This window comes from Rhodamnia argentea, chromosome 5 (assembly GCF_020921035.1).
Source record: "Rhodamnia argentea isolate NSW1041297 chromosome 5, ASM2092103v1, whole genome shotgun sequence".
In the NCBI taxonomy this organism is placed as follows: Eukaryota; Viridiplantae; Streptophyta; class Magnoliopsida; order Myrtales; family Myrtaceae; genus Rhodamnia; species Rhodamnia argentea.
Genome location: NC_063154.1, coordinates 10,280,495 through 10,299,175, shown reverse-complemented (window position 1 = coordinate 10,299,175; position 18,681 = coordinate 10,280,495). Strand labels below are relative to the sequence as shown.

At 39.3% G+C, this 18,681-nt stretch overlaps 3 protein-coding genes across 8 annotated transcripts; all 3 read left to right on the top strand.

The window, feature by feature from the left end:
- The first annotated feature begins 1,737 nt into the window (after positions 1 to 1,737).
- On the top strand, positions 1,738 to 5,890 carry LOC115747431 (sialyltransferase-like protein 1). The gene is made up of 11 exons (XM_030683600.2): positions 1,738 to 1,925; positions 2,043 to 2,119; positions 2,423 to 2,509; positions 2,597 to 2,674; positions 2,755 to 2,846; positions 2,947 to 3,148; positions 3,455 to 3,545; positions 4,056 to 4,114; positions 4,385 to 4,533; positions 5,222 to 5,303; positions 5,392 to 5,890. The coding sequence occupies exons 1-11, from the start codon at positions 1,793 to 1,795 to the stop codon at positions 5,782 to 5,784; spliced, it is 1,443 nt and encodes a 480-aa protein (XP_030539460.1). The 5' UTR covers positions 1,738 to 1,792; the 3' UTR covers positions 5,785 to 5,890.
- Positions 5,891 to 6,565: 675 nt separating this feature from the next.
- Positions 6,566 to 7,418, top strand: LOC125315104 (light-regulated protein 1, chloroplastic-like). Its single transcript, XM_048279163.1, has 3 exons — positions 6,566 to 6,970; positions 7,124 to 7,279; positions 7,352 to 7,418. The coding sequence occupies exons 1-3, from the start codon at positions 6,792 to 6,794 to the stop codon at positions 7,416 to 7,418; spliced, it is 402 nt and encodes a 133-aa protein (XP_048135120.1). The 5' UTR covers positions 6,566 to 6,791.
- A 3,802-nt stretch (positions 7,419 to 11,220) lies between these two features.
- On the top strand, positions 11,221 to 18,646 carry LOC115747426. 6 transcript variants are annotated; one of them, XM_030683588.2, is made up of 5 exons: positions 12,302 to 12,607; positions 13,333 to 13,654; positions 14,269 to 14,293; positions 14,372 to 14,601; positions 15,465 to 18,646. In XM_030683588.2, the coding sequence occupies exon 5, from the start codon at positions 15,487 to 15,489 to the stop codon at positions 17,842 to 17,844; it is 2,358 nt and encodes a 785-aa protein (XP_030539448.1). In that variant the 5' UTR covers positions 12,302 to 12,607; positions 13,333 to 13,654; positions 14,269 to 14,293; positions 14,372 to 14,601; positions 15,465 to 15,486; the 3' UTR covers positions 17,845 to 18,646. The 6 variants fall into 6 exon arrangements, with proteins under 6 accessions (XP_048135583.1, XP_030539450.1, XP_030539448.1 ...); XM_048279626.1 differs by lacking the exon at positions 12,302 to 12,607 and adding an exon at positions 11,221 to 11,353 and having other exon boundaries at positions 14,269 to 14,601; XM_030683590.2 differs by lacking the exon at positions 12,302 to 12,607 and adding an exon at positions 11,360 to 11,757 and having other exon boundaries at positions 14,269 to 14,601.
- Positions 18,647 to 18,681: the final 35 nt, after the last annotated feature.

Sequence of the window (18,681 nt, the reverse complement as noted above, 5' to 3'; positions counted from 1 at the left end):
TTGCGCAACGCACTTTCAAGATCTTGAGGTGTTAATTTTGCTCCCGATGTCGGATTATCACTGGTCATCGGCTAGTTCACCATGTGCCGGACCGGACCATTTTATGTGATGGTGAAGGCAAAGATCAAAAGAGCGGAGGCGAGGAGGGAGGTGATGCCGAGAAAGTGACGTTCTCTTTCAACAGCGACGAACGCTCATGTAAAGCCCAGGATAGAGGGTGGTCTAGGCCCACCACATTGCACAAAAGCTCAACTGAAATTACCGCAAACTGTTCTAAAACTTAATGTTACATGAAAGAGTAGTCTAATATTTTATTATTTTATCACCCTCGATCTTTTTGACTAGTACTTACTAATCATGGAAATATTCCATTAGGGAGGCATTGGAAGGCAAATAGAGATTTGAAAAGATTCAAATTTAGGATCTCATGTTACGATATTATGTGAGATTCCGTGAAATCGATGCCAATTATTCTCAATAGTTTAAGCTATTAGACAAATGCATGATTTAACATTTAATCTTTCATTAAGCCAAGTTGATCCTCAAATGCCTAATCGCAATAGTTTACGTAGGATGCGACATGATCAACATACAACTGTGTATCCCAAGAAATTTGACTATACATTTGTTTTTGTTGTCATTGCTTTCCAAGCCTTGGGAGGTACTAACTTTGCAGATTTAAGGACCTAAATTTGATTGGTGTGCCAACGTTTATCACATTATTGAAATTACCAACAATTTTAAAAATGCATCAACATTTTTTTTTTTATGGCTCAACGACGCTTTGAAAGTTACTAACATTCGTACGAAACTACCGACCTTAATTTGATTGGTGTACCAACATTTGTCACCCGAAGATTCCAACTATTTCTAGTGACTTACCAACGTTATATCTTCATTGATTTTGAAAAATACAGGCATTTCCTTATACTTTCAAGGTTATCAATTAATTTAATAACCTTTCGACATTTATGTTGTGGTTTACCAACTCTTTTGAAACTACTAATTTTTATACAAAATTGCCAACCTTAATTAAACCGATATATCAACATTCGTCGCATTAAGATATCGACTAATTTTAGTCACTATCAACTTTTATCTTGCTTGATTTCGAGAAGTTCAAAATTATCAACAACTCGAATAATCTTCCTAGCGTTTATTTTTGTGGCTCAACATGTTGGAAGTTACTGACACTCGGATTTACGAGTCTTTGTACCAATATTCATCACAATAAGATGTCGTCAGTACAATTAAGAAGGATAATTTCAAATAAAAGTTGGTAAATTCCGATGCGTTAATAAGACATGAATAAACTATAAAGGTAGTGAATAGTCTTTGAAGTATAAAGACATGGTCGTACTTTTCAAAACCAAGAAAGGTATTCACCAAAATAAGGTGGTATCATAATGTTGGTATCAATGATAAAAAAAAAAAATAGTTGATACTTTCGAATAAAAGCTAGTTGTAAGTCACGAAAATAAATATTGGTATTTTGCTAAACCAGTTTGTAATTCTGGAAAGATAAATAAAAAGGTGTTACTTTTCAAAACCAAGCAATATAAAATGTTGTCAGCGACTAAAATTACTATGCTGTGTTAACCCGAAGAATGTTAGTACGTCAGTAAAAAGCATAACTAAAAGGCATTGGTAAGTCACAAGAATAAATATTGGTAAAGTATGAAAAGATTTGATTTTTAACAAATGACGATTATATGACCTCTCCTAAGTCTCTTTCCCTGCCTCCTTCCGTTCTCTCTCTCTCTCTCTCTCTCATGGTCGGTGGAGAAGGAAGATGAGATACAACAGAGCGTCATCATCTTCATCCTCCGGCAACGGCAGCAGGAGGTTGACGGTTCCGCATCTCGTCTGCGTTGCTGCATTCCTCTGTCTTCTCGTCTTCGTTGCTCAATCTTCCTTCTTCGCAGGTCCGCCTTCTGTTTCCGCCACTTTCCCTCCCTGAATCGAACACGCGCTCCGTCACTCGCTCATTTCGATCTCCTGTTCTTCTTCTCTTTCTTTCTTTTTCCTTATTTGGGTTTTAGGCGAACAGAGTACGGATCTCGAGGGAGAGGAAGTTCGGGTGTTGTCCGATTTTCTGTCCGGCGTGCGAAAATGCGTGGTTAGTCCCAAAACCCTTTTCGAAAGATTCGCGTTCCGCATCTCTGTGAATTAATTAGAGCGCGTAGTGCTGTAGAACGTTTAGCAATCGTGGTTGCTAAGCTTGGCTTATAGCTGACATTGGTAGATGAGTCGCGTTCTTGTTATTTGGCTTGGGAGGATTTCTGTCCCTTTCTGGTTGATATTGCAAAGTTTGTCGTTCCCTACAGCTTGGCCTTATAGCATCTGCATATGCACAATGGGTTTTTGATGAATCTCCAGTGCTAAATTATGCTTGGTACTGAGTCATTGATTCTGATTATAGGCTAAGAGAGGGCTTGGACTTTACGCACACATAATTGATCATTGCAACTTAGTCCTGAAGTTCCCAAAAGGCACTAACAGTACTTGGGTCAGATCCCTCTCTCCTTCTCATTTGAGTCTTTATCCTGATGTTTTATTATTCCGAGTGGCTGACCTTTTTAGTCTTTGATTGCAGTACAATGCACAGTTTAAAATCTTTGAGCCCTTGGAGTACAAGTATGATGTCTGTGAGGCCATCTTATTGTGGGAACAGGTCAGTATCATTGTACTTTTGTTTGGATTACCGGTATATTTTCTGGGGAGGTAATTTGAGCCAATGTGTCTAGGGTGCAGTATCGTAACATGACTACTGTGCTGACTAGAGAATATCTTGATGCTCGGCCAGATGGATGGCTGGAATATGCGGCAAAAAGAATAGCACAACTGTAAAATCTCTTTTTGACCATCTTTTTCCCCATTCGTCTGTTATGGCTTAAATCTGGAATGCTTGGCAGCTGCTAACCTGTGCTCATTGGCTGGTTCTAGGGGTGCTGATAAATGCTACAATCGAACTCTTTGTGAGGAGCATTTAAATATGATTCTACCATCAAATCCTCCCTTTCACCCCCGACAGTTTCACAGATGTGCTGTTGTTGGAAACTCTGGAGATTTGCTGAAGACGGAGTTTGGAAAAGAGATAGATAGTCATGATGCTGTAATTAGAGAAAATGAGGCTCCTGTTAATGAGGTACATGAGCTAGATGCTTCCTGTCATTATGTACGACACTTTAACTAAAGGACTCAGTTTTTTTTTTTTTTTTGTTTCCTTTTCTCTCTTGAAGAAACATGCATTTACTTCCTTGTCTGTTTTTCTTTTTGGTTTTCGTGCTGACTTTTTCTTGTAAGTTATGTGGTTATTGAGTCTGTTTCTCCCTTGCATGAATTTCCTAGTTCTTGCCTGGCACATTCCTGTTGATTAGATTGTTGCAAGCAAATGAAATTGTGCTTATTCTGGCTTTTTTGGCCGTCTATTCTGGCTTCTCACTTAATACAGAAATATGCCAAATATGTTGGCATGAAAAGGGATTTCCGCCTCGTGGTTCGTGGTGGTGCTCAAAACATGATTACCATACTGAATGGGTCTGGTATGTTCTGATCTTCTAGAACAAAGTAGAAATTTATCAAATCCTGGTTTTTCCCAAGTACTTGTTTCCCTAGTTATTTAGCAATTTCTTGATTCATAATTGACAAAATCAAAGCTGTATCTGCTTTCGATTCTCAGTCTCATTACACTATTTTCATCTGTTCCCTTCTTTGACACAAATAATTTGAATTAGGGAAAATTTCTAGACACCACGTACTCTAGCTTAATTTGATGGACAACCCTTCTTCTTCGAATTTTTTTTTTTTTAATTGTTGAAGGTGAGAGGTTGACCCCAAAATTGTTGACTGAAAAAAGGGGGGTTGGCCCTCTCGAAAAGGGGTCAGACCTTCACCTCTGCTGGGGGTGTAATCTTTAAAGGAGGTTTTTGTTGGCTAGGGCATGTTGATTGAGTTTCGATATAGTAAGGAGTTGTCTCTGAAATTTTATCTGAATTGTGCATTGTTAATGAAGATTCCCTGCATTTGTCATTACTGCTAGTCTTCTCCTGCAGATGATGAGGTACTCATAATTAAAAGTTTGACTCATCGGGACTTCAATGCAATGATAAAGGTGAGCATTTTGTTCATGTATTCCAGTTCCTCGGTCAACTAATAAATTAATTGAAGAAATCCTGATGGCTAGTTTCTATGCTTTTTAGATAAAGCTCCTATGCCCACGGCTGCCTTGTGCTTATTTGTGATCCAGTTAGCATGTCTACTACTAAATGCTTGCCCTAAACCAATGGACTGTCTGGATTTTCGCTTCACCTTGTCAATCGAGTATTTGAAAATCAGCTGTCTCTAGATCAAAGTAGCTACCTTCTTTTTATATCCTTTGCAGAAAGTTCCAAATCCTGTCTATCTGTTCCAAGGGATTGTGTTGCGCAGAGGAGCAAAGGGAACTGGAATGAAGTCTATCGAGCTAGCACTTTCTATGTGCGATATTGTTGACATATATGGTTTCACTGTTGATCCAGGTTATACAGAATGGTTGGTTCCATTCTTACTCATAATGTTAGCTTTGTTGGATGTTTTTTATAGTACCCCAGTCTGGTAATTTATTTGCATTTTGATTTTATGATCGTGTGCACTAATCATGTTCTATTCATGATTTTCCTTTTAGCTTCTCTATCTGATGACTACTGATCCCAAAAGAGAGATTTTTTAACTGATTGTAAGCTTGAGTTGGACTGCTAGAGCAGTAGGATCTGGGATTCCATGGGACATTTAATTTTTCTTACTACAATTGTGCAAAGTCAATCTACTTATCTTCAATTCCTTTTTCTTATACTGCTTGTGACGATCTTTTCAAATACGTGCTCCTCCTATTGTGAAATTGTATGCAACTAACTGCATATATGCTTACTCTTGTTATGACAAATTTGGTAGAAGATCTTTTAATATGTATCGTTGAGGATCAGGGACACGCTCCCGGTTTGATCTGGGATAAAAGCCAAAAGAAAAAAGTGTGAGTACTTTGTGTAGTGACTTTAGCAGAAGTTTTATGGTGGAAATGATTTGAAAAGATGGTAAGTACCTAGAACATTACCATCGCCATCAAAACGCTGTCATTTTCTTCTCCTAAATGAACTTAAAGAATACCTGTTGACTTTAGTCAGGTGGAGAAAAGCTGCAGATCCATTTGTGCTGCTGATCAATTTTCAAATCTTTCTTGCAGGACTCGTTATTTCTCTGAACCGAAGAAAGGTCATAATCCACTTCAAGGGCGGGCTTACTATCAGCTATTAGAGTGCCTTGGTGTATGAAATAGATTATAAGTTAATCATCTCATGTAATTCTTAGCGAGTTTCTTCTCCAGGGTTCATCTAACTTGGCTTGTCTTGTCAGGTTATCAGAATCCATTCTCCCATGAGGACCGAAATGAAGCAAGATTGGTCAGATGTGCCTAGTCGCGATATGATAAGGAGTGCTCATGCGGCTGCATTGTGCTTAAAGAAGGGTCAAGCTGGTCAGAGTGGTGGACGGGGACAGTTTGGTAGTTGTAAGGTTTGGGGCAACGCAGACCCTAAAAACCAAGGGCGGGTCTCTGGTTCAATAGACATGAGTGATGTCAGGAAATATTCGAATTACAGCAAATGGGAACTCATGCCTTTAGAGAAGCTAAGGAAGGAAGCACGAGATCATTTTATCCAAATGGAAGGCGTATCCCTGTACAAAATGGATGGCAACAAGTTGGATGATCTTGTCTGTGTACGGCACGCTGTAAGATCAGATGCTTGATCGATACCTTTTGGTGACTTCATATGGGTTGTCTCATATCTGAGAGATTCCAATTGAGTATTCATCTCCCAATGTCATGTCTTGGTTGATGAGGTTGCAAGTGCAATGCTCCTGTGCAATTTTTAAGTATAATGAGCATCTGCACTTTTGATATGTTCTGCTCTCAGGTTTTCTACATCAGAAGAAACCAAGACAAATACCCCATTACCTGTTGCGTCCTGCCACATCTCCAGGAAATATACATGAACAGAAGCCAAATCTTCATGCAGCTTTGTTCAAGTTCAGATCAAGTTGGAGTTCATACCGCATACCTTGTGGATTTTTAAGTTAGCCGGGTGTTGGGATCTGGATGGGATCGCTTGAGATGCAACTTTGTCCTGAGCTTTTGCCATTTTGTATCTATGTGGTCATTGAGGGTACTGAAGCCTATAACAGTAAATGAATAACAGTAAACATACAGAATCGTCGGAGCTAATAATTATTTTTATACTCCTGAAAATGGATGAAGCTTACCCGATATTGTTGATCGGTGGATGGAATTCTTGGAAGCAGTGATACTGTAAGTGATATTTATCATGACAAGTTCTAGCTTGAAGCCGACAAGTGAACCAAATGGCCGATAACCGGCGATCAAGTGGGGTTTCACATTTTCCAAATGTAATCTATGCTAGGTCATCGTATGCCAACACCGTGCAACTTCAATGTCAAAGATCGAGTACCAGCTAGTTGTGCCAATTTGTATCTTCCTCAGGATAATTCTCGAGAGTAGTAAAAGAGAAATTTCTAAGCGATTCATAAACTTCTCCTGAACGATTGGAACTTGATAAAGTTTCATCATCTCTCAGAAAGTATCTTAGGCAAAGCTGTCATACCTTGTCCAAAGTTCACAAAAGTTCACAATAATCTTCACTGTCCAGCATCCTATCCATCCCCTATAAATTGGACTTTACTTTCTTTGTTATTACAGAAAACACATCATCAGATCTCACAACAACTCAACATCCAAAATGCGAGCAGCTTTGTTCCTCGCACCTGCCCTCCTTCCAGTGACCCCATCCAAGAACCTCTCTAACCCCTTAGCTTTGCCTTCCAAGCCCTCATCTTCAGTTTCGTCTCGAGTCTCTCCGGCAAAAGCTTCTTGGGCGCCCTACAAAGCTGCGACAGTCGATTCCAGCCCCACAATCTTGTACGACACCGATTTTCATTTCTTTTTCCAACTGAATTACCATTTTTTTTTAAACACGTCTACATAGAAATGTATCTTAAAAAGTGAATGTGTAAAAAGAGTAGACAGAGATAGATACTAAATGTGACTTAACAAAGATTTGGTCATGGACAGAGTGTCCCCAGCAGAAGCCTCCGAAACCATTGTTGGTGAAGCATGTTTAGCAGATACATACCCAAAGGGAATCAATGCCGCAATGCAGGCCACGAAGGCCGTCGAGAGGGAATATCCCGAATACACCGTCCAAAAATGTAAGCCCGCCAATATGTCGTACAAAGGGTCACCGGCCGGAATTCGAATAATTTGTCTGAGAAAAATCTGCGAACTTCATTTGTGTTACAGGGTTTTCCCAGAAGAGGTTTGCGATGATCTTGGCGGCATGTTTCCATACCAGAGATTTGTTTACTAGAATCAGTCAAGAGGGCCGAATTCAGCAACAAAAGAGAGACTTCCTAAACGTGATTTGTATATAGGCGTAGATAGATGCTGTGATTTATTGATGTAAAGGACATACTAAATCATAGGAGCTTCTATCGCGCTGCGGGGTTAAAAATATGGACATTTCTCGCGGTTTGTTTCGCCTATTTCATGGCCTGTAAACCTAGAATTATTACGAGTGTCACGGAAGGAAAATTATCGGGGCTTTTCGTCTTTCAATTTTTGCTATGTAATTTTTGTTTGGTCGGTATAGTATGTGGTGGCTTCCTTTGCTCTGTGGCATATTACGGTTGATGTAGGTACGAGGATTGAACTTCGATATAGCAAACTAGAGCCATTCAAAACCATGTGAAATATGATATGCAGTCCGCGCATGACAACATTTCTGGAGTAGAATTTCTGGTCCATAAGTGTTGCTGGAGCATAAATCCGTTTGGTAATGTAATTTTTTTTATTAGAAATCTGTTTGATTACGCAACTTCATTTTTGTACTTTTGAAGCATTGTTTTGCTCCAGAAGTAATTTTGGAGCTACTTACAGAAGTAAAAAAAAAAAAAAAAATTTACTTCTCTCTAGAAGTAGAAAAAACAACTTCTACTCAAAAGCAAAGGTAAAAAAAAGTTAACTTTTTGCCAAAAGTTGATTTTTAGAGAAAAAGTGTTGCCATGCGCGCCATAATTCACCTTCAACAGGAAAATTACAAAAAAAAAAAAAAATCACAAGCATATTGCAATTGTGCCAATTCAATCGTAAACTTTTGTTTTGGTCGATTCAGTCTTAAACCTTTTACAATTATGCCAATTCAGTCTATCCGAAGAATTTTGATTGGCCGGCACTAGCGTGGATGCCGGCCATCAGACAACATTAAATTATATATTTTTTGGAATTATTTTTTTTCCTTTTCTCTTTGCTTTTTTTCTTCCCCTTCCATCTTCTTCCTCCGACTAGCTCCGGCGACCAGCTAGAGGACGGCTGGCGAGAGCCTTGGCCAGGCGAGGTACCTACATCAACCTTAATATGCCACAGGGCAAAGACCCCAGATTGACAATAAGGAATCAACTCCCACTGCAGCTAGGTATCCAAAGAGGGAACCTTGGACAATCCTAAACCTCTCTTAGTAGGAAAAAAAACAAAGAAGATAAAAGGTATATTCTCATGATATTGAAAAGTGAAAAGGAAAAAAAAAAAATTTGTCAAAAAAAGAAAAAGGGAAGGTTGAGTAGGCATACGAAAATATGAGACTGTAACATATAAAGTTCTATCTAAGAAAAACCAGCATACCAATTCATTGAAAATGATTGAAAGCCCAGGCCCTATTTGGACATTCGAGGTGGAGCCACTGGAATGAGAATGAGATTTTTATTGCCTTAATCAGTATTGTTTGGTGGCATTAAGTGTGACGATGACTTATTACCTATTTTCACTAGGGCAAGACTATTTCCACATTTGTATGACTAAATACACCCGTTTTCAATAAAGAGGCAAAATTGCCCACAATTATTTGATTGCAATATAAAGTCGAGACCTCGAAATTGCATAGTTTTCATTCTTTTTTTAATTTTGCTTGTTACCATGTAAGATCGAGTTGCCATAATTAAGGATATCATAGAATTCATTTTTTTTTTATTGTAAGTATGTTGTCCTGCTTTCATTAAAGAGGAAAAAATCGTCATCAATTATCTGAGGGTTAATACCACAAAAAAGCACAAAACGGTAAACATGTGACAATTTTACCCTAAGTTAATTTTTTTATCACAAAAAATCTAAAACGATACATCTCGTGATAAAATTATCCCAAATTAATTTTTTGATCACCAAATACCCTAAACTAGTACATCTATGACTAATTCATCCTCCGTTAATTTTCACTAAATTAGGTTAATACCATGAAAAAACCCCAAACCGATACACTCGTGGCAAACGGGATGTAAAAATCTCAAATTAGTAAAACCATCAACCGTCACATGTTATCAAATTAAACAATTTGACCGTGAAATCAAACGGATGGTAAATTTGTCACAAGTGTATCAATTTGTGATTTTTCGTTGTATTAACCCATTATTTAATTGCAATTTAAAGTGGCAACCCCAAAAAAAAAGTTTCATCTTTTTTATTATTTTTATTACTAGGATCTAGTTGCCATAATTAAGAATACCACATACTTTGTTTTTTTTTAAATTGTCAATATGCCATGTATATTTGAAGACACTATATTTTATACGTGCTTTTAGGTTTTACTTCTGTAGAGATTAGCCTTGCCAAATAGAGAAATTCTGAAGAAACCTAACTCTTTTCTACGTTATCAGCAATTTTATGAATTAATTTTTACAAGTAGAATCTAAAAGAATTTTTACATAAACAACTTTTTAGCACGATTGCATGATTTTAATAACATAGTTTGAGGAACCAAAACAAAACACTCTTGGAAGATTTTCTAAAACAAAGTTATAACTACGCTCTTGAACGTGAAGCTCTCGACAATGAAATATAACTAAATCAAAGCTTTCGCAAAAGAAAAAAAAAATGAATTCTTTAAAATGCCATTGAAATTTTATTCATTTTGGATCGACAAGAATCAATATCATACGTGGGGTGTTCACGGAAAAATACCAAGATGACTCAACATGCATACTTTTTTTTCACTTCAATGTTGTTAGTGGACTTCTAGATACTCCTAATAATATTTCACATGCTCAGTGTAACAGTGTGTCGCCAATAACAAAGGAAAAACGTAAATTCTTTTCATCTTGTAAACAAAAATATCTTATTTTATTTTTAGAATAATGGAATTAAACGATAGAAAATCAATTTTTTTTTTTTTGGTCGAAATAGAAAAATCATTAGGAAAGTGATTTTCTGACATAGGTGGAACGAAGAGTAAAATTAGTTGTCACAAAAGTAATGGTGATGCAGAAGAGACTGATTTTTATTTCCAAAACAGCAGTTAGTTTCAATTTGACGGAAGATCATTAAAGGAAAAATGTCTAAGTTAAGGAAAACTATACAAAAATGGAAACCATTAAGGCAGATTTTGTCTATCTAAACAAAATGGAGTGGATTTAGTCGTATAGTGGTGAAAATGGCCCCACCCTTTTCATTAACATACTATAAGAGGAAAGTTTCACATGGTAGATGCAATCATAAATCTAGTAATTGCCAAAGTTTTTAGGAACTTACAATTTGAAAATTGGGCTACCAAGCACAGCAATTTAGAGGTTAATTATTATTCCCATTTCGTAATTTTTGTTTCGATTCCTTTCCTTCTATTTCTTTGCGACATTCTTATTCACCGAATAAGACCCCAAAAGGTCGATCAAAGCCTCTAAATTCCTTTCGGAATGTTCCCGACTATTCACGGTCTTGCGTTGAATTTATGGACGCGGCGATAATCTAATTACCCAATTGGCCGTCGCAGGAGACTTAAGAGAGTCTTGCCCTAGCTTGCTTATTACATAAATATTCCGTTTAGTATCTATTATTATACACAAAGATTTGTCAAATGACGAGCAGGGTCACAGGATCCATGCATACGTTTGCTACGCACGATAACGATCGATATAGTTTTCAGAAACGGCTTCGGTCGTAATAAGAGGCATTACGTTTTCTCGAGGTGTTCGACAAACAGCTCAACATCTACAACATCCAACGCGACGGGCCCGAGCTATACTGCAAAAGGGCTCGTAGATGTATATGTTTTTTTTTTTTACTGATTCACTTACTCAAATTAGCGGGGGTGACAAGTGTTATAAATTTTCTCATTTCCCAGCGAAAATGGGATAAGTTTTAAGGTTTTAACAAAGGAGAGAGACCTTGGAGGGAGATAATCGCCTGCGTCGCTCTTCTACGCCTCGCCCGTGGTCTTGCCGTGCCCGTGGCTCTGATCTCCCTCGTGTGGCAATGACGATGGTAAGCTTCATCCTCTGGTTCCTCTTCCTTGTCTTTCTTGTAGGCGTGGCTGGTCACTCTTTTACACAGGTTCCGTATTCTGTTCCTGATTCCCCTGCTGTTCTTGAATCTTGCTGACCTGACAAGCGGTGATCTTTAACCTTTTACTGGAGACGCGTAGATTGATTCGTTAATGATCCTGTACGTCAGGCATCCATGCCCTTCCTCGACCCAGCTTAGGGCATGCTGAAAAAGTTGTGACCTTTGATAAGCAAAACGAAGCCCGCGGTTCGGCTTCTTTTCTTCTTCTTCTTCTTCTTTTCTTGAAATTCGCCTGAGAAAAAGAATAAATTGGTAATGGAGGTCTGGCCATGGTGGCTTTGAGAACTCGAAACTCGACATCAACCAACTGCTCCTTTTATTCGGTAAACCTGAATTCCTGTTGTGTAGTCTTGGGCTACAAATGCTTTGTATGTGTTCACTGGTGGCTGCTTCTAGGGTTTCTATTGACGCAAGCAATTTGAGTGATCTGACAAATGGGTTCTCTTTGCTGAGTTGATTTAGGGATGAATTCGCATCAGTCATGATTAATATAGTCTCGTTATTCCGGATTTGGTTACATGGCCTTGGTCCGTGTTTGCTTAGTTTTCATGTGAAGTAAGCATAAGCTAAGTTGCCTGTTACGATGGTCAGTGTAAGTGAATTCATTCCTAGTTAAGGTAATGCTGGAGATTCCTTGATCAATATGCACGCTTTCAGTTTGTGACTTTTGCCATGTCATTTATATTCTCGTTATTGACGCGGCTCATTTCCTAGAATGCGAATCCCGCTCTAATGGCTCCTACGTGTTATTTTTGTTTCGTGGACTTTCTATTGGTAATTTGATCCGCACGTGCGAATTTTGTATAATTTTGAGTATTCTTTCTGCGTTAAGCGCTTTTTAAGGTTCATTTTTCCTTGAAACGTGTTACTCTTTTGAAGGTTGTGTATTCTGGTTCTGATTCTCTGGCTCTTCTTGAATCTTTGTGACCAGATAAGCATTGATCTTTAACCTTTACTAGAGACGTGTCAATTGGTTTGTACATCCGTGCACTTCCTCAACGAGCTTAGGGCTTACTGAAATTTTGTGACTTTTGACAAGAAAAACGAAGCCCCGGTTTGGTTTTTTCTGTTTTGGGATTCGCATGAGGAAAAGAATAAGTTGGCATTGGGGGTCTGGACATGGTGGCTTTGAGAACTTGAAACTCAACATCAAGCAACCGCTCTTATTTTTAGGTAAACTCGAATTCTTGTTGCGTATTGTTGAGCTAGTTTGCTTTGCATGTTCCATGGTCTTCTTTTAGGGCTTCTTTTGACGCAAGCAATTCAAGTGAATTTTCTGACTAATGGTTCTCTTTGCTAAGCTGATTTAGGAATGAGTTTGTATCGGTCATGATTAATAGTCTTGTTATTGCAGTTTTGGTTACATCGTTGTGGTCCGTGTTTGCTTAGTTTTCATGTGAAGGAAGCTTAAGCTGAGTTGCCTGTTACGAGGTTGAGTGTAATTCAGTTCGTTCCTAGTTGAGGCAACGCCATAGACACCTTAATCGACATGCATGCTTCGAGTTTGTGAATTTTTCCATGTCATTAATAGTCTTACTCAAAACCCTAATTCTGAAATCCCTTCACTCTGCTATTTTGACCTAGCCTGGCTGAGGAGCTTTGAGTTTGTGAATTTTTCCACATCATTAATATTCTCGTTATTGCTGCGGCTCATATTCCTAAAATGTGGATCCTGCTCTAATGGCTCCTATGTTTCCTTTATGTTTCTTAGACTTTCTATCGGTAGTTCAATCTGAATGTGCGAGTTTTGTAAAATTCTGAGTATCTTTTTTTTTTTTTTTTTTTGCATTGAGTGCTTTTTATGGTACGTATTTTACTTGAAACGTATTGCCCCAATCGTTCTGCAAGTATGGCAGTGGTAACACTTCCTTTGCTTCTCTTTCTTCTCTTTGTTGCAGGTGTTGCTTGTTACTCTTTTGAAGGTTTTGTATTCTGGTTCTGATTCTCTGGCTCTTCTTGAATCTTTGTGACAGACAAGGATTGATCTTTAACCTTTACTAGAGACATGTCAGTCGGTTCGTACATCCATGCGCTTCCTCAACGAGCTTAGGGAATATTGAAATGTTGTGACTTTTGACAAGAAAAACGAAGCCCCTGTTTGGCCTTTTTTTTTTTTTGGAGGGATTTGCGTGAGGAAAAGAATAAGTTGGTAATTGAGGTCTGGACACGGTGGCTGTGATAACTCGAAACTCGATATCAAGCAACTGCTCCTATTATTAGGTAAACTCGAATTTTTGTTGTATAGTGTTGGGCTGGTTTGCTTTGCATGTTCAATGGTCTGCTTTTAGGCCTTTTATTGATGCAAGCAATTCGAGTGAATTTTCTGACTACTGTTTCTCTTTGCTAAGTTGATTTAGGGATGAATTCGTATTGGTCATGGTTAATAGTCTTCTCATTGCAGTTTTGGTTACGTCACCGTGGTCCATGTTTGTTTATTTTTCATACGAAGTAAGCATAAGCTAAGTCACCCGTTACAAGGTTCAGTGTGATTCAGTTCCTTTGGTTAAGGTAACCTCATAGACTCCTTAATAGAAATGCATGCTTTAATTTTCTGACTTTTGCCATGTCATTGATATTGTCGTTATTGTCCCAGCTCATATTCCTAAAAAGTGGAACCAGCTATAATTGTTCCTATGTTACATTTATGTTTTGTAGACTTTTAATTGGTATTCAATCTGCACTTGGGAGTTTTTAAAATTCTAAGTATTCATTTTGCTATTCATTTTGCATTAAGGGCTTTTTAAGGTACATTTTACTTGATATATGTTGCTCAAATCCGTCTGCCAGTGCGACAAGATTAACTCCTCTGCTTCTCTTCCTTATCTTTGCTGCAGGCGTCGCTTGTCACTATTTCGCTGTGTATTCTGGTTCCAATTCTCCTGTTCTTCTTGAATCTTTCTGACCGGACAAGAGTTTATCTTTAAATCTTTACCATAGAGACAGGTCAATTGGTTCGTTAATGGTCCAGTAAGTCGCACATCCATACACTTCCTCGACAAGCTTAGGGCATGTTCAATTGTTGCGACTTTTGACAAGAAAAACGAAGCCCAGTCTTGGCTTTTCTTTCGCGATTCATGTGAGGAAAAGAATAAAATGGTAATGGAGGTCTGGACGTGGTGGCTTTGAGAACTTGAAACTTGACATCAAGCAACTGCTCCTGCTTTCAGGTAAACACGAATTCTCATTAAATAGTGTCAGGCGTTTACGCTTTGTTGAAGCAGCTTTGAATGCGCTTTCTAATTCCCTTCTGTAAAGAAAGGAGAACAGAGAGGCTAAGGCTAACTAACAAGATTTCAACTATGCCTGAAAAGTGAACGCTAATTTGCTTTGTGTGTTCATTTGTGGCTGCTTCTAGGGTTTCTATTGACCCAAGCAATTCGAGCGAGTTTGCTGAAAAATGGGTTTCTCTAAGTTGATTTAGAAATGCAGTTGTGTTGGTCATGATTAATAGTCTGGCTATTGTGGTTTGTTTACATCGCTATGGTCTATGTTTGCTTAGTTTTCATGTGAAGTAAGCATAAGCTAAGTTGCCTTTAAGAGGTTCAATGTAAATCAGTTCCTTCATAGTTAAGGTAAGCCATAGACTCCTTCAATTGATATGCATGCTATGATGTGTGACTTTTGCCTGTCATTAATGTTCTTTCTATTGTCTAGGCTCTGGATCCCACTCTAATAGCTGCGATGTTTCATTTATGTTTTGAAGACTTTCTATTGGTAGTGCGATCTGCAAGTGTGAGTTTTGTAAATTTCTGAGTATTCTATTTGCGTTAAGTGCTGTTTAAGGTAGATTTTGACTTGATGCATATTGCCCAAGTCCTGCTAGTGATGCCGATTAGTTGACTTAACGTAACAGACTCGCTTGAATCTGTTAAAATAATTGGCTGGCTTTGTTGAGATATCTTGGAACCGCGGAAGTTATTTCTCTAGTTTACTATACAATTATGTAAAATCTTCTATATCCCCCCTTTCCTCCTCTCTCCCCCGATTAAGTCGTAAGAAGACCTGCAAAAATTGATCGCTATTTTTACAGGTTTTGTGTAGGCAGGGGGGGAATGGACTGCAATAAAGATGAGGCTACAAGGGCAAAAGAAATTGCAGAGACGAAGTTCATGGCAAGGGACATAGCAGGGGCCAAAAAGTTTGCTTTGAAGGCTCAAAGTCTTTATCCGGGACTGGAAGGCATGACCCAAATGTTAGCAACACTTGATGTGTATGTTTCTGCAGAGAACAAAGTCAGTGGGGAGCCAGATTGGTACGGTGTTCTCGGTGTGGATCCGACAGCTGATGAAGAGATGGTGCGGAGACAATATAGGAAGCTTGCTCTCATGCTGCATCCTGATAAGAACAAGTCTATTGGAGCAGAAGGGGCTTTTAAACTGATATCACAGGCCTGGAGTTTGCTATCAGATAAGGTTAAGAGGGTAGCATACGACCAGAAGAGATTTGTAAGGACCTTCCAAAAGGTTCCTAAATCGACCGGAGCTTCATCAGCAACCCCAAGGGCCAATAGTTTTTATAATTTCGATAAGACCCCGAATGCAACTTCTACAACGAATACGACTGCGAAGAGTCATAGGACTACGGATCGACCACGGCACTCTTCCCAGAAGACAAAGCCAAGTACATTTTGGACAGTTTGTCACCGCTGCAAAATGCAATATGAGTATCTTAGAGTTTACCTCAATCACAACCTGCTATGTCCCAACTGCCAGAAGCCCTTTTTTGCAATAGAAATAGCTCCACCATCATCTGATAGAACTACGTCGGCTACCCCCTGGAACTTTTCCCAGCAGCAGCAGTCTGCAAATCATCAAGTGAGTAGCAAGGACACAATGAACTCAGGAAGGAGTAATGCGCCTTCTTCCGATACTGGAGTGGGGGGATTCAGTGGTCATGATTCATACATGCAAAACAACTTTCACTGGAGTCCATTCTCAAAAACAAGTAGTGCATCAACAGCCGCTCAAGCTGCAAGTGTGGTGCAACAGGCATATGAGAAAGTGAAGAGAGAGCGAGAGGAGGCTCAGGCAGCGACAAAAAGAGAAGAGGCTCTTCGAAGGAAGCAAGCCTCCAGAAAGAACAGCGGCATGTCATCGACTGGTTACACTGGTGGTGTGAAGAGAAGGAGAGGTATGGATGATCTCGGTGGCAGCGACCATGGGAGGGACGTTGCCAATCAAATGGGAATGGCGAGTGGTGGTGTGGGTGCAGCTTTTTCCAAACAAGCAAACTTTGGAGCAGTTTCTGTTAATGGCATCACAAGGCGTAATGTTATAAGGGAAATGACTGAGCTTCAAGTTCAGAAAACACTGATTATGAAGGCCCGGAGAGAAGTTGGCAAGAACCTAGATGAATTGAGATCAGCAACTATAGCTAAAACTGCAGGCAAGGGGAAGAGGAGTGGGAAGGATGATAACACTAATGAGTCAGTGGGAAAAGTTCCTGTAGATGGTGGCACTAATGATAAAACCAAGTCGAGAGAGTCTGTGGATTCGAAGAAAGAATATTCTGCCGCTAAGTCCTTTCCAGGCATTCTTAGTACAGATGCTGGAACTTCGCAGATGCTGTCAATGACTGTCCTGGATCCTGATTTCCATGATTTCGATAAAGACCGAACAGAAAAATCATTTAGAGAAAACCATGTTTGGGCAGTGTATGATGATGATGATGGGATGCCTAGATTTTATGCCCTGATTCAGAAAGTGATTTCCTTAAATCCATTTAAGATGCGTATTAGCTGGCTTAATTCCAAGACTAACAGTGAATTAGGCCCCTTAAATTGGGTTGCTTCTGGTTTCTCAAAAACTTGTGGAGATTTCAGAGTGGGAAAATACGAGATTTATGACTCACTAAATGCCTTCTCTCACAAGGTCCGGTGGGCCAAAGGTGTGCGTGGTGTTATTCGCATATTTCCAAGAAAAGGTGATGTATGGGCTCTCTATAGAAATTGGTCCCCCAATTGGAACGAGCTGACTGCAGATGACATGATACATAAGTATGACATGGTGGAGGTGCTAGAAGACTATGATGAAGAACAAGGCGTGCTCGTCATCCCATTGGTGAAAGTTGCCAGATTCAGGGCAGTGTTTCATCGGCATCTGGACCTCAGGGAAATCAGAAGGATTCCAAGAGAAGAGATGTTCCGATTTTCACACCAGGTTCCCTCATGCATGCTTACTGGACAAGAAGCTCCCAATTCTCCCAAGGGATGCCTTGAACTGGACCCCGCCGCCACCCCCTTGGACCTTCTTCAGGTTATAGAAGATGTAAAAGCGGAAGATATTGAAGAGAACGACGAAAGAGAAACTTCTCATACGGAGACATCTGAAGCTGAAAGAACTGTAGAACCTGTTCTTAGTGCTGTGGATGCTCAGGAGGTAGCAACTATGGAGATTAGACAGACTACCTGACGAGTGGCATAAAGACTTGCTTGTTTTTTCCGTGAACCATGTACCAGGGCGCTATGTCGTTTGATCTGATGTGCATACAAAGTAAGTGCTCAAATTGAGTTACTTGCTTCCTTGACCAATTACAAGCAAAGAACTACCGTAACTGACTGCAGTCGTACCCGGAGGTGCAGAACTGTCTTTTAGTGACCCCAGCTCCTAAACTATGAGCCACTTGGTTTTAGTTTAGTTGGGGTGATCTGTGTCCATTCACTTACTCATGGGAAGCTCAGTGGGTGGGTTTTCTCAAATTCAGTTTTTCAGAATGGAGTAAGATTGATATCTTCCTTCAAAGCCTTCATATTTCAGCAGGCATATCTTGTTGGAGCTGGTCTTTTACTCTAGCTGTTTACAATGCGTGTATACATCTGCTCAACAAGCCAAGTGTATCTAAATTTTCCCCTTTTTTTGGGATAGGCAAGATAGGGGAGGGGAAAGAGACGAATTGAACTCGAGATCTCTTGAATCTTGGTAAGTGTGGACCAAGAATAGGCCAAGCCATTGTTTCTGTGTATTTTAGAGATGTTGTGACTAGAAAAAGGAATGCAGTCAACGAGGCATGGTGTCTGAATGCCGATTACTTGTGTCTCCAGTGTTAGGGAATGCGGAAATCGTCTCCTTCGTTTCTGTTTTGCATCCACAAGAGAACATCTCAGTGGGACAGCAATTTCTTTTATCTCATGTACAGTCTCTTCTTCCGAAAGCCTTTGAACTGTGTCTACATGTACTTGCATTTATGATCTGGCAGTGGTCCACTTGTTGGTTTCTGATGTTTTTTCCTGGAAAAAGATGATAGTTTAA